The following is a 15,946-nucleotide window of genomic DNA, read 5'->3' on the forward strand; positions in this document are numbered from 1 at the left end:
TGTTTGTCTTAATTTTGCCTTTGGGAAAATAAAGGCTTGGCTTCACCTTTGAAATATTTGCTATCTGGGAAATGAAGTCAAGTTTTGAAGAGCTTTTGGAACTAGCTTTGCCACTAATAGAAACTTACTGATTTCAGTATACATACCTTTTACCTTTTAAAATCACAGGTAGTCTTTGACTTAATCACCATTTGTTTAATGACAATGGCCTCAGAAACATTAATTAAAGATCTGTACTCAGACTTACAACTGTCTTACCAACTTCACGGTTAAGTGATCGCAATTCAGGCACTTGGCAACTTGCTTGTGATTTACAATCTTTTTTGCCCATTTCCAGCAAAAAAATTGAAGAAGCTAAATTCACTTAATGACCAGATGATTCACTTAATAATTATGGTGATTCATTTAATGACCATCATAAAAATTGCCATAAAATTAATAATTTACAATTATGGTCATTAGTTGAGGACTCCCTATATATGTTATGGCTGACTAATTAGTAGCTAATTTAAATTGTTAGCATTAAAATCACAGAATGTATTTTTTTTTATAAATCAAGAACATGAGTGGTAATATTAAGGACTATATCCTGACATTAATGTGTGTTGAAGAAGGAAGAAAAAATATCCCTATAATAAACCCATCTGGGTTTCCTTTATGACTATTTTGATTTTATTTCGGCTTACAAATTGATCCCAAATGATTACTCTTAATTCCATCATCTGGGACAGCATGACTAAAGTTTGCAATTATGCATTACGCAAATAAGCAATTTATTTTACAAAAAAACACCTTTGTCTGATCTACACAAATGTCTCTTCTCTCCCTCCCTTTGCCTTTCCCACAGTTGTAGGATTGTATATTTTGGGACCCAAGCATATCTCCTATTTCACCAAGGGCTGCCAAGATTATTGATGGAGGCCATTTATCTTATTTGGAAGATGACAGGCTTATAGAATCTGGGAAACAAAGGAGCTACTACTTTCCTTTATATTCAAGAATGGCAGCCTTTTTCCTCACCCTTGTTTCTATTGAGTTTGTTATACCCACAATCTTTGCCAACATTTTCTGTTCATTTATAAATTCTTCTAAATTAATTTTTCAACAATTTAACTAGGGAAAGGGAGTCTCTTGTCTATTAGCACAACATGGCCGGGCTGCCCACTGTTACTATTTTCAGCTTGTCCAAACTGCAACTTTTCCCATAGGTCGTTTGCAATTGTAGGGTAAAGAAGGAAAGAGGATAATATGCAAGAGGGCACTAGCATGGTATGTTTCAGATATAATCAATCGATTTAAAACTATATCTGTTGAGTCCGTGGCGGGAAAATAGACACGAGAAGCAGCTGGAGTTCTCAGTTTCTTTTATTCAGCGTTCAGCTTACAGGAAGATGGCTTCAGCCTCGCCCAAACGCCTCGCAGCCTCTTATATAGGCAACTCCCGGGTAAATGGGTTACTTTTCCCGCGCCAGCACCCGCGCATGCGCACGGCGCTGGCGACAGCCTGTCTGGTCCCGGGCAGCTTTGCACCTGCCCGGGACTGCCTGCAAACGCCCGAGCCGTTTGCAAGGCTCGGGACATAACACCCCTTTCCCCCGGGCTAAAACTACTACCAACATACAACATTTATTTTATACGACAATTTGCTCCCCAGTGCTCCCACTGTTTACTGGCTTTTGCCTTGCCAGCAATGTTATGTAATCTTCTAGGTACTTAGGAGATTTCTTTGCTCTCTGTGACCTTCTTAGCTCTGGGTTACTGGCATAAGTTCCCTGACTGGAGGGAGGCGTGAGCCTGTTCTCTCTATTGTGCCCTGGTGTCTTCCAAGGACTGTGCCCCGATGCCTGGCCTGCTTGCTTGCCCACCGGGCTCGTCAGGCCAGGGCTTCTGTTGCTTTGTGACCTGGTTGTCCTACCTAGCTGTAGACCCTCAGGCCCCTTGAAGTGATAGCCACTGCTGGGCGTCTCTGTAGAACCTCCTAGGTCAGTCCAAGACCTGTCAGGAGGCTGTCCATTCCCTGAACCCCATTCTGTGCTCGGGCTCGTGTGGGTTTCTGTACTTTCCCAAAACTCAGGTGTTCCCTGATTTGTGCTAGGGGTGTTGTAGTCGGGACTTGGCTCCTCGACTAGCTCTGTGTATGTTTGACCCCCGGTAGGATTTGGGGTAAGGTCAGGCCAACCTTGGGAATTGTGTGCCAGCTCTCTTGCAGGGAATGATTTATTGGGATGCCCCCGGGTATCCTCCCTGGCTGGAGTAGGCGTGAGTGCCTGTTGTGTGGGTAAGCTCCATGACTTTCTTTTCGGAGCAATTGCGGAACCCTGGGATGGGCCGTTTGTGGCTCCCTCAGTGGAGATGGGCAGTAGCTCTTGCCCTTCCCTTTGCTCCAAAGGGTCCCCCTCCCCCCCTGGAAAAGACCCAGGAGTCTCAGCAGAAAAGTCTCGCCTAGAGCGAAGTTGGTCGATGTGCCGACGCAGGACACGACCGTTGTCCAGGGCAACCTCGTAGGAGAGAGGACCTGTGATCCTGGACACAGAAGCGGGGACCCATGTATGACCAGGCCCGTAATTGCGAGCCCAAACCGGGGCACCCACAAGTAGTTGTCTAGGTGCCCTAGGATGTGAGGTAGATGAAGGCAGTCTGTCCGGATGCAACCGGTCAAGTCTAGTAGTAAGTTGGCGCCCCCAACGAAGTTCAGCTGGACTTCTCCCTGTAGAAGTGGACGGTGTGGTGCGATAAGAAAGGAGAAAGTCAGCCAACCTGTGATGCCAGTCCCCGTAGGTGAGTCTCTTCAAGGCGTCCTTTGCGATGCGCACCATGCGTTCAGCCATACCGTTGGTGGACGGGTGAAAAGGCGCAGACGTGGCATGACGAATCAGGTTTGCCTGTAAGAAAGCTTGGAATTCGGAGGAGGTGAATTGAGGGCCGTTGTCGGACACAATGACATCTGGCAGCCCGTGTGCAGCAAAAATCCCCCTCAGTACCTGAATAGTCTTTGCAGTGGTGGTGGATGAGACAGGCACAACCTCAAGCCATTTTGAATGGCTGTCAACAAGGACCAAGAAGAACTGGCCCTGAAAGGGCCCAGCGTAGTCAATGTGCACCCTAGACCATGGGGACTGTGTTTCCTCCCTTCGCGGGGTGTAGACGGTCGACTTCCTCGTCCGGATCCTCCTCGGAGTTTCGTTGGACGTCTTCCTGGTGCACGGACGCACCCTCTGCACTGCTTCTGATCGGCCGCATGTTCTTGACGGCGCCGCCTGCTGCTTCTTCTGCGGTGACTTCCCTTAAGGCGTCTTGGAAGGATAATTCTTCCTTAGCGAAAAGTCTCTGTTGTAGCTCTCGATGCCTTAACCCGCACACGAATCGGTCCCTCAGTCGTTCCTCGAGGTCCTTGAACTCGCAGGGCTTGGCGGCCTTCCGTAACGCGGCGATGTATTCCTTGGCTGACTCATCGGACCGTTGATCCCTCTGTTCGAAGGTGTGGCGCCATGAGATAACGGACACCTTGGGGTGGAAGTGCTCCTTCAGCAGCTTCTTCAGGTCTGCGTAGCTTACAGACTCTACTGGGACAGGTGCTGCAAGGTTTTCTGCGATTTCGAAGGCGTCTTGGCCGCAAACGCAAAGCAGGGTGGCAGCCTTCAAGCTATCTTCCGTCACTTGGTTTGCCTTGAAGTAGTTCTCCATTCTGGATACGTAGGACTCCCACCGCTCTGGATGTGAGACGTCGAATTCCGAAAGCCTTCCGATTTTTGCCATCTTCGGATCTTCAGGAGACGGGTCTATCAGCCAGCCTACCCCCGAATGCGCACCGGATTGGCGGGCAGCTGCCGAGTCGACGCCGTTCGTCTTCCGCCGCTCAGGACTCCTTGGGTAAGCTTACACTTTTTCCTTTCCAGGTAGTGCAAGGCATCCCACCTCGTCGCCAGTGTTGAGTCCGTGGCGGGAAAATAGACACGAGAAGCAGCTGGAGTTCTCAGTTTCTTTTATTCAGCGTTCAGCTTACAGGAAGATGGCTTCAGCCTCGCCCAAACGCCTCGCAGCCTTTTATATAGGCAACTCCCGGGTAAATGGGTTACTTTTCCCGCACCAGCATCCGCGCATGCGCACGGCGCTGGCGACAGCCTGTCTGGTCCCGGGCAGCTTTGCACCTGCCCGGGACTGCCTGCAAACGCCCGAGCCGTTTGCAAGGCTCGGGACATAACAATATCCATTACACAAACCCTGAAGTTCTGCACTCCTATTTCCTGTGTGGCTTTCCAAGTATTTCATTCCAGACTCTCCCCCCCCCACCCCACTCAATCATGTAAAAAGAGCAACATACAAGTAGAAGTTGTTAGAATTGTATATTTAAAATGTCCTCCAAAACATAGGTTGGGTTTATGTACAGGCAGCAGAGTTGCAAACACACCAACAATTCCTCACTAGATTCTCATGAACCACTTTTTAAAAATATTAACATATTGGTCTCATGTTCAAACAGGTATTTGTGTATGTTTAAAATACAACATGGTTATGATGTAGCTTACACTGTAGGGAAAACATTGCACTGTAAAATTTATAAACATACATACTTTCTGAACTTCTAATGCATACATTTCATGAAGATGGCTAAGCGCTGTATTTGTAAAGTAACTGATCTTTTGGAAATAAACACTCATAAATAGGCTCTCAAATGCATTTTTCATTATACACTGACAGTTATTAGGAATCTGAGGATATCTTTGGACAATTAGCTGTTTGGATGGACATCTCTCTGTGAGGTATGCATTAATTATACAATCAAGAACAATTTCACTTGTGATAGTTCTAAGTAGTTTTACCTATACCAAGCAACTCATACTGCAACCTATGGTGTTATCGTAATTTGTAAGTTGGATCTGAGACCACAGTCACAAAGCAGGAACTTCACTCAGTTTCCACAGGAGCAATGGGTGTAAATGTATGTCACATACTACCTGCCATTTTATTTCTTTGAATATCAGCATAGCAGGTGATTTATTATAATTATTTAGGGAGTTACCAGCACTTTCATAGATGATAGGAATTGTGTAAAAATGCTGCATGTTTGCAGCCCAATGAAGTAAGATTAAGAGAAGGCAAAAAATATACATAATCTTATCGTTATCATGTTAAAATTTAAAAAAATCATATGCTTGTTTGTTTTCCTTTGTCTCTGTACCATAAATACATTTAATAATGGGATGCAGAGAAATTGTACAACATAGCATGGAAATTAACCTATTTTACTGAAATGTAAAATACCTCTATTTTATAGGACATCATTAAATTATTACATTTCTGATGTCTCAATACACTTAAATGTCTAAAGACAGGGAGCAAAAGAAATTGTAAATGTGAAAGAGATAATACATTAGTACATGTACAGTCTAACTATATGAATGTTAATTGGACATAGATTAATGCTTGTTGTTATGATGGCAAACATGCAACTTGCAGATTCAAAGGAAGTGTGCCGTAGTATTCTAAACAGCAAAAAACAGCAATGCTTTCACAATTTTCCACAAGGTATCTGATCTTATCAAGCCAGGTGTTTATTTCAGGAAGTAATTAATAACCTGATGTCTTTTTAACAGAATTCCTCAAACTCAGGTAAGCTTTTTTCCTATATAATGGAAGCTCTAACAAAGGCACAATAATGGTCTGTGAGTCCTTTTCCATGACTGAAAATTATTTGTCTATAGTGTGAAAAGAATTCCAAAAATAGATAGCTGCATATGTCTTTCTCATTAATTTGCTTGTCACTTATCTTGAGATTACAGAAGCCCATTGAACTGATTTATATTGGATTTCATTAATAGGGAATAGCAAAGATAATTCTGGTGCAAATATTTTATTATCTCAAGTCCAAGCAGGATGTTGAAATGCAGTTATGTCATTTAAATAAAAATACAGTTAGTGAATGTAAACGTAGGGAAATTGGAAAAAGATGCAAAGCAGAATAGCAGTTATTAAACAAACTGTACATTGCTTTGTACAATCTGAATACTAAAACATTCCTATATCCAAGAGAATGTCATTGATAATTTTAATTATTCACTTTGAAATTATGCAAATTTACTTGGGAGGTCACCTTCATTAAGTTTGCCAAAATGTACTGCTGAGTGTAAAACTGCAGATTAGACACTTTTGCTTGGGAATAAATCCGATATGGTCATCCCTGAAATTGCTTGGAAAATTTTTCACAAAACCCAGTTGCTTAATTTACAGGTTATTGCTTGTTCACTGTATTCTATATGCTGCATGCTAATCATTCCACATTTTCTTCACTGTGTAATATTATTAGTTTGAGTTTTCATAAATACATGATACATTCTATTTACAATAGAATGCCAATATACTACTAAAACTCTGTCTTGTCTATTTGTAACCTTCAATTGACCAAAATGTTGCATCATAGAGCAACCAGTTTTGAAGCAGCTGTTTTTGAAGCAACGTACTTCAGATTGCTAATTTGAACAAGTTGTAGAAAATCCATTACTCCCATGGAATTGAAATATTAAGGCTCTTCAGTTGTACTCATAAACTTGTGGCTCTTGCAGTGCCTCTGTGGTCATCTGAGGTCATGTGATTGTGGTTTCTGATACTTTCTGCTGGCTTCCCAAAAGCAAAGTCAATCAGGAAGCCAGCAAGAAGCCAGAAGTTGCTTTTGCTCCCACTGCTTTTTTGCCTGTCATTCTGTTTCTTTGTTTAGATAAGGAAATATCTCTGAAAAGAGGACTCAATGGGCCATGGGTCATCTAGTAGCCAATAAATGGTAAAGCAGGTGGATTCATTAACCAGCCATCCACAGCATAAATGGAATGATGATAGTAGGAAGAGTAGTAGAAAGTCCCAGACCCAAATAAAGTATAGAAATCAATCCCAGCAGTGCTGAAACAAGTATGCTTCTCTGGTCTCGAATGATCATCTTCATGGTTTCACAGAACTGTAAAGATAGTAGAAGACTTTAGAATAAAAAATTAAACATGCTCCTTCCCTTGAATGGGAGGAAAATGTTGATATTTGTTTCATGATTTGTTTAGTATGAGTTCCATGCAAGTATTTGAATGTGCATAAACCTGTAGAATTTACACATTGAAATAATGTGTGCACTGTAAGCTTTTCCTATCAGTTCTAGCCAACATAATTAATGATAAGAGATTATGTGAACTGTAGTTTAATTTTTTTTCCCCTTGGAAATGGGATGGTAGAAACCTTGCTTTTAGTTTTCATGTGAGTTTTTGCTCATTTTTGCCAACTCTAATGATGTCTTCACTGGCTACTATCTTCCTTTTCAGCAGCTATATTTTCAGGTGTCTAGAATTCTGATAGTTGCAAATTTACATTGGAGGTCATGGCATCATGTTAGTGTTTAACTTGGGTCTTGCTTCCGCTATTTGAATATTGGAAGGGCATTTTGGCTCTCAAGGCTGAGTGGCAGTTTATGTTTCCTTGTCTGCTTGTTTTCCCAAAACAAGGTATGGATTTAGTTTTTAATATGAAAAGATGAAAGAGAACTTATCTTGTATTCTCTTCCTCCTTAGGGACAATAGATAATAATTTCTTGTTTCCTCACCCAAAGTTTTGGTCTTTTGAATGCAGGGCAGAAGAGATGTTGCTTTCCTAGACCTAGAGGGCTGCCATCTCAACTGTCAATACTTATCTTAGTTCTGGGATTCTGACTTCCCAAATCAGCCTAGCTTTCCAGTCAGTTGGATTATATTCCTGGCATATTCATTTGTATCATCTGTTTACCTATGGGCTTTTGCTAGTTTACCAGTCAGAAAACACTGGGTGGTGCTTTCCCATGCCTCTTTCCTTTTTAATTCCAAAATGTAACCAATGTAAAAGCAACTATTTCTTCTAAAAGTTAGAGCATAAGACTGAACAGTAGGTATTTCCTTGGGACAGGAAAAATCTTAAGTCCTGCCTTTTAGTTATAAAAGTTACTGTTATCCATTTCCAGTCATATCGTCTCTGGTGATTGAGAAACTGAGTTTTCTCCATCTTGAACAATTTATTGTAAACTTCCTGAAACTTGTATTTAGATTTTTTTTTTATATGAAGAGTCTAAGTATTAATTCCCATTAAATTCATAGAAACGTGGCAAATATGTCTTTAATAGCATTTTGCTCAGATTTAATATTTAAGTGATCCCTCACAGATGTGAATATGTGTTCTATTCTAATTACCTTCACCGAAACACTACCTCCATTAAAATAAATTATTTGCTTATGACTTAAATATAGGACTTATTGCCTTTCAAAAATTTCCTGCCACATCCCTGCACAAGCATTCCTTTCCTTCATTTTGGGTTAGTGTGGGGAGAGTTTGGTTTTGCTCTTAATATTTTAATAAAGCATTCTCTTCAACAGAATTTTACTTGCACATTGAGTTTAGAGACATCATATAGGAATAAGTGTGGCAGAGTCAGAAAATAAATGAACAAACCCTTAAATTTATTTTTGTAGAAAAGTTCTGCACAGACGTAAGGAATTAATATTAAGGAAGCTAATTAAAATATGAGTTTTAACAAAGCTAGGTTAGATTCAAATGTAGATTCACAGCTAGAATTTGCTGTTTTAGAAGCACCTTTCCATTTAACAAGGATCAGATCTGTTGCCTTCTAAAACAAAAAATCCTACATACCATTAAGGTTCTGAAACTATCACTTCTGACACGGTTTGCCCCTTGCAATAAATTTTGACACGAGATGGGCAGCAAATAAATTTCTTAATAAACAAACAAATAAATAAATCTTTAATTCTAAGAGAAGGGAGGAGACCAGAATGTTTAAAGCAATAAATTGCCAATATTCAGGAAGAGGTATAATATGTTGCTAAACTATAAATAGAGATAATTATCTCTTATAAAAGTAATAGCAGTTTTGCATTATTGCTCTTCCAGTTGTGAAGTCATAAGCGAATTACACTTCAGCAGATGATACTCCTATTAAGACACTATGAACAGAGTAACTCTTTTCCTGGGTCTGCATTCATATAAGGACATTGAAGGATTAAAGTTGCACCAGTATCACTGTGCTTCCTTGGCAGCATCAACTCAGTTCTGTCCACTTGTTGCTATCCATATATTAGTCTCTTACATAAGCAAAGAAAACTGGGACTTGAATTTAATAGGTAATGTAAAACATGTTATAAACTTTTATGATCTATTTTTAAGCCACTCTAGGTACATATCAGTTACTAAAAGAGAACTTTTTTAAAAAGTTCCTCTTTCCCCCACATCCACCCACTCCAAAATCCTAGAGAAACCTCTATTTTAAACAAAAATATCTAGGAAAAATGCTTTTTAAATATATATTGTAATGTTTATAAACATAAGCTACTTGTTCTTCCCCCTTCTAGCACATCATAACTCAAAACAAAGATATAGCCCCACTTGTCAGAGGATATTTGGACAATGATAGTTTACCTTGGTTGTCTGGAAGCTGACTGGAGAGCCATATCTGCAAAAGGTCACAAAATGTTCACAGTTGTTCCAGAGTAAACTGTATTCCGTTGTGCCCACCAGCCTTTTTGCTCTGTGGACCACTTTATCATTACAAAGGATACAATTTTTGAAAAATGTATCCATACTGTTCACCAGGATGGAGCCTCCATAAGCAAAATCCTCCACTGTGTCCACACGGATCCTTGCCATTTTTGTGATGACCCCCAAGATAAGTCTCTTATTAGTCACTACTTTCTGGATCAACTTCCCATCATTAGTGAAAGCAGGCAGAATGTCTGGCATAAGATGTGCTACTTGGTTATCTCCCAAATAAATGCCAAAATGAATGAAGAGAGTGCGGGGCACTTCTAGCAAATCTCCTGGTCTGAAATAGGAAGAGTCATAACAACATACATGTTTTTTCTTCTTCTCCTCCTCTTCCATGGAACCTGTTTGCAGAATTTTAAAGTTGGAAAGCAGAAGTAACTTTTCCAGTAACAGGGATGCTATTTCATACATTGGGTTTTTCATGTTTTTTTTTTCTTGCTGTATGAGCTGCTCCTGATTTATTCTGCTTTGGTCTCTTTTTAGTATAGCAAGTTGGGCCGTCCCACTCACCGAATCTGTTTTGATTGGTAGACAGGCAAGTGGGCAGTTCCTGTGGAGCAAAATAAAGTGGCTCTTTATTTGAAAAGTTTTAGAATATAGAACATTGAATAATAGAGCTGGAAGGGACTTTGGAGGTGTTGTAGTCCAACCCCCTGCTCAAGCAGGAGACCCTATATCATTTCAGACAAATGGTTGTCCATTTTCTTTTTGAAAGCCTCCAGTTATGGAGCATCCACAACTTCAGAAGGCAAGCTGTTCCATCGGTTGATTGCTGTCATCTGAGTTTTTATAGGATTTTTCATTATTTGTTGGTTATTTAACAACAAAATCACCTACCTAAATCATTTCTTTTTTCCAGTGAAAGTGCTGATTAAATGAATTATTTGATCATTGACAAAAATGTATGTCAGGTATGCCAAAATAATAATAATAAGTGAACTTCTGATACATATCTTGTGTTATGATTTATGAGCTCATCGTTTGAAATCATTGGAGGAAAATATTTATAAACCTTGACAAAAACCCAGTTCATATTTACTGGAGAGTAAGTATTGTTGAACTCATTGGGACTTACTTGCAAATAAATATATTAAAACAGTGATCAAAAATTATGATATAATACATAAAATTAATTTCAGAGGAATTTATTTGAAAATGTATGTGGCTGATATTTATTCTTCACTAAGAAAATTTAGGTCTGCAGTCTTAATTTTGAAGGTATTATTTATTAAGTAAAATCATTATACGTAGGTGACGTGAAAACTAGACATGGATCCCTTTTCATGATATTCAAGACAACCAGTTTTTACTACAAAACCAAAAGCAGACTTGCTAACTTATAAATATATAATTAAAGGTATGGATAACTTCCAATATGTACAATCTTAAAGTAGTCCTTAACAATAAGATACCCATGGATTTGCTAGACTATTTATAGGTATAGGATCTGAATCTTTCTATGCTATTGTGTAACTCCACATTTTTGGCAGTTGCTGATAAAATGTTCAAGGCATATATTAATGCACATGGGTTGAGACTTGTTGCTTAGTCTAAGAAGAAACTTATCCTAAGCTTTCAGAATGATATATAGGAAAATCTGATATTTACCATCATCTATTCATGTGTGCTGAAACTGCTAGCTAGGAAATTCAACGACACATGGTAAATTCTGTGTTTCTAAATGCAATGTTGATCTAGTTATGCAAAAGTCTCAGTCTTGTCAAAAAAGCTGCACGTCAATGAAAGCTTCTGCCCTCCGCCCCCAGCCTGACAAGACGATCTCTTTAGCTGCCCTGGGGGCTGGAAATGCTGATGGATGGGGGCCATTCATCTTACCTGGAAAACATCAAGGATTGAGATTCTGGAAGAGGGGGAGACGCCACAGTGCACAGTCCCCTCATTGTCACAATCAGCCTGTGGCTTTTTTCTTAGACTGCTCCTGGCAGCCAGGCTTGCTTTGTTTAGTTCGCCAAGTCTCCCAATTTAGTATTTTGGGGGTGGGGGTGGGGGTGAGAAGCAGAGAGAGAGAAGGAGAGAGAGAAAGAAAGAGAGAGAAGTATAAAAATCTTTCCCGAGAATCTGAAGGAAGAAGGGGGCAGGACAAAGGAAAGGGGCGGTGTTCTTTTTTTTTTTAAAACATTCAAGTAGTTTAAGAAAGAGAGAGAGAGAGAAAGAGGCAGGCTCTTTTTAAATTGTATGACATTTATTGTATTTACATAATGTAAGACCTCTTTGAAACAATTTAAAGGAAAGCAGAATTAATCTGGCACCACTCTATCTTGTTTACAGATGAGCAAGCAAGATTTGGCTTCTCTGGGAGGAGTTGAACTTATCAAGAATGATCTGTTAAAAGGCTGTATGTTCATTTTTAAGGGTTTCCCCTCACTTTTGGATGGATAGCCAAGCAGCCCAGTAGCATTCTTAATACATGTTTGGCAAGACAAGTCTTGGAATCTCCTAATATGCTGCCCTAGTTATCAGTTCTCAAATTGTGGTTGGAGCTTGTTGGATTCTTGTTATTCACCCTCTTTCCAATATCTTCAGGAACTAAATGAGAGACGCTGGAGGCCATTTTTTGGCTTACATCAAACTGCACTATTGTTAGAACTTGACTGCAGCATGCACACACTGGTTATCTTTCTAGTGATAATTAATATTCAACTCCATCAGTAAAGTAATGCTGCTTCTAACGTTTTGGCTCTCAGAGGGAAATGGTGGGGAAAGATTATTAACACAATACAGCCAAGTAATGCCTGCAAACGATTCATTATCATTATCGAAGTTGTTAAGTCCTTCGATCGTGGGCAAATGATGAAGACTTATTGTGTAGTTAACAGCTCTTTATTCATTTAACAGCAACACCCCAACAACGCAAACAGCACGCAGGCCTCTCTTTATCTGCCCAGAGACCCGGACACAATGGCAACAAGTAGTGGAGTGTTTTTGCGCCCTGTGCATGCGCGCAAGGCTGGCGCCACTCAGTCTGGTCCCGGGCAGCTTTTTGAATGCCCGGGATCAATGCAACGTCCCGAGCCTGCTTTTGCAGGCTCAGGACGCAACACCTCTCCCCCCTAGTGGAACATCTCTGTGCACATACATGTACGACCTACATTGGGGGAGTGATATATAGTTCCATAAATCAAATGCATGGAATGTGGAATATTTGAGGCTACCCTCAGGCAAAACCCCCTCCACTTCGTTTTGGGAATAAATGTATCCAAAATCAGAAAATAATACAAAATAACCATGCCCCTTTATTCAGGGCCCTTTGAACTTGACAGCAACTTCACAAATTCCCTAAGATATTTGGGTGGGCACTTGGCCTGCTGCGACCTCCTTGGACCAGGAGAGATTGCTTGGCCCACTTGCTCGCCTACCAGGCTAGGTGGGCCGAGGCATTGCTGCCCTAAATTCCCAGGTGACCCTGGTGCTGTTGCCTGGCCTACCTGCTTGCCTACCAGGCTCAGCAGGCCAGGACTTTGCTGCCCCGAATACCTGGTTGACCCACCCATCTCCTGGCTGGCTGGACCCTCTAAATCCAGGCCAGCATACTTTGGATGGTTGGTAGTCCCCGGATCCACAATGGACCCTTCTTGGGAACACTGTCCCTCAACCCAAGGCCAGCAGATGGAGAGTGCTGGGTAGTTGAAGTGCCCCAGTACTCTGTGGCCCCCAAGTATGTGCCGGAAGTGCCAGAGTCAGGAGTCGCCTCCCTGGCTACCCCCTTCCCTGTTGACCTCCTTCTGAGAGCAATTGCAGAATTGGGCCAGTGCCTCTGCAGTAATTCTTGTTCTCTTGTTTGTGAATTATGTGGATACCTCCGGTCAGTCTCCCTGTCTGGAGCACTCTGTGATATGTGTGAATAATGTGGATACCCCCGGTGTGACTCCCTGTCTGGAGTACTCATGACTGTGTGGGATGACCCTATCCTGTGACTTCCTGTTGGGAGCACTTGCGGAACCTTGGGATGACTCCCCCATAGCCTCAGCAGCGGCTAATGATGGCCTGTGAAACTGAACCTCAGAATGCATATTATGGTCCTCCTCCCCCCACAGAGCAGAACCAGGAGCGGAAGGGTGAGAGTCCAGTTTCCAATGCAGTTGGTCAATGTGTCTGCGAAGAACGCGTCCGTCTCCCAAGGCTACTTTATATGAAAGCGGTCCAGAGAACTTGCAGACCACAGTTGTGACCCAGAGATGACCAGGCCCATAGTTCCATGCCCAGACCAGATCACCCACTTGGAGTCTCCTAGGTGCCCGCGGTTGTGACACCTGTGAAGCCACCCGGCCGGGGTGCAACCTGTCCAGTTTAGTGATGAGGCAGCGACCCCAGCAGAGGTCAGCAGGGCTCTTCCCTGTGGCAGTGCATGGTATGGTGTGGTGTGCAAGAAGGAAATCTGCTAACCTGTGATGCCAGTTACCATAAGTCAGTTTCTTGAGGGCATCTTTGGTAGTGCGCACCATTCTCTCTGCCAATCCGTTGGAGGATGGATGGAAGGGAGCCGAAGTTGCATGGCGGATCAGGTTGGCCTGAAGAAAAGCCTGGAACTCAGAAGAGGTAAATTGAGGACCATTATCTGAAACTAGAACATCTGGAAGGCCATGTGATGCAAAAATTCCTCGCAACACCTGGATGGTCCTGGCAGTAGTAGTGGAGGACACAGAAACAACCTCTAGCCACTTGGAATGGCTATCAACAACAACCAGGAAGAATTGCCCCTGAAAGGGCCCAGCATAATCTATATGCACCCTAGACCATGGGGTTTGAGTTTCCTCCCACCTATGTAGTGAGGCCTGAGGCATTTCAGGCTGAGACTGTTGGCACACTTGGCACCCGTGCACCTGGACCTCAATGGCTTTATCAAGTCCAGGCCACCAAAGATGGCTGCACACAAGTGCTTTCATCCTGACCATGCCAGGATGTCCCTCATGCAGAGAGACCAAGATTCTAGATCTCAATGAGGCTGGGATCATTGCCCTGCTATCCCATAACAGGCATCCCTTGAAAGTGGAAAACTCATGCTTCTTGTGCCAGAAGCGTTGGAACTCAGTATCTGGGCACTTGTCATGACAACACTCATGTCAGCACGTGTGTAAGCGTGTGATCAGTGGCAGTTTCTGCAGCCACATCCCTAGCATTGAGGGGAGACTCAGGCAATTCCTGAATGGACAGGATATTAACAGCTGGAGCAGGATCAGGCACCAATTGGTTCAAAGGCAATCTGCTAAGGCCATCGGCATGACCCATTTCTTTTCCTGGTTTGTGAACCAATGTATAGTCATATGCTGATAGGAAAATGGACATCTCAGCATACGAGGAGAAATTATATGTGGAGTCTGTTTGTTAGTGGTAAACAACCCCAGCAGAGGATTATGGTCAGTATAGACCATGAAATGGTGGCCGTATAAGAAATCATGAAATTTCTTAATGCCAGCCACTATAGCCAATGCTTCTCTGTCAATTTGAGCGTAATTATGCTCTGCAGAAGACAGAGTCCTTGAATAATAGGCCACAGGGACCTGTGTCCCATCAGCCTTCAGATGGCTAAGTACAGCTCCCACCCCATAAGGAGATGCATCGCAGGCGATAAAAACAGGCAGTTGCTCATTGAAATGTGCTAAAACAGCATTAGATGTGAGCAAGGCCTTAACCTCATTGAAACTCTTGACATGGACTTTAGTCCACTGCCAAGGAGTCTGCTTGTCCAAGAGCCTGTGTAAAGGCTCTGCCACAGCAGCCTTATGTGGGAGAAAGGCATGATAAAAATTTAATAGCCCCCAAAAGGCTTGTAGCTCACTCTTAGATTTAGGGATTGGGGCCTGCTGAATAGCTTGCAATTTAGTTTCAGCAGGGTGAATGCCTTGAGCATCTATCCTGAATCCTAAGAAGTGACTCCTATCTTACATTTATCCTTCTTTAGTTTAAGGCCTGCTTTTCGAAAATGAAGCAAGACAGCCCTTAATCTCTCTGCTAAATTTTGGGATGACTCTCCAGCAATGAGGACATCATCAAAATAGGGACAGACTCCAGGAATACCCCGAAGTGTGCTCTCCATGACACTTTGGAATATGCCAGGTGCTACATTTACCCCAAATTGCAGTCTCTTGACCTTGAAGGCCCCCCTATGAGTTACAATAGTCTGGACCTCTGCAGCTGCCTCATCAACAGGTAACTGTTGATAGGCCTGTGCCAGGTCAAGCTTTGCAAAAATGCGCCCCCCTTTGAGGGAGGCCAGGATGTGACTTACTACAGGTACTGGATAAGCGTGCTACTGCAGCGCCTTGTTCAGTGTACACTTGTAGTCTGCACATATACGTATGTCCCCATTAGCCTTTAGAGACGTTATTATGGGGGTTTCCCATGGACTTGAGTCTACTGGTTCTAAAAT

General features: G+C 42.2%; 1 protein-coding gene across 1 annotated transcript; it reads right to left on the bottom strand.

Annotated features, from left to right (window-relative positions):
* Nucleotides 1–4,330: 4,330 nt before the first annotated feature.
* LRAT (lecithin retinol acyltransferase) lies at nucleotides 4,331–13,816 on the bottom strand. Its single transcript, XM_039361174.1, has 3 exons — nucleotides 11,395–13,816; nucleotides 9,433–10,108; nucleotides 4,331–6,946 (listed from the first exon to the last, which is right to left on the bottom strand). Exons 1-3 carry the CDS (start codon nucleotides 11,457–11,459, stop codon nucleotides 6,794–6,796), a joined length of 894 nt encoding a protein of 297 aa, XP_039217108.1. The 5' UTR covers nucleotides 11,460–13,816; the 3' UTR covers nucleotides 4,331–6,793.
* Nucleotides 13,817–15,946: the final 2,130 nt, after the last annotated feature.

Source organism: Crotalus tigris, unplaced genomic scaffold (genome assembly GCF_016545835.1).
Source record: "Crotalus tigris isolate CLP2741 ecotype Arizona unplaced genomic scaffold, ASM1654583v1 scf7180000019210.225728, whole genome shotgun sequence".
NCBI classification, from domain to species: domain Eukaryota; kingdom Metazoa; phylum Chordata; class Lepidosauria; order Squamata; family Viperidae; genus Crotalus; species Crotalus tigris.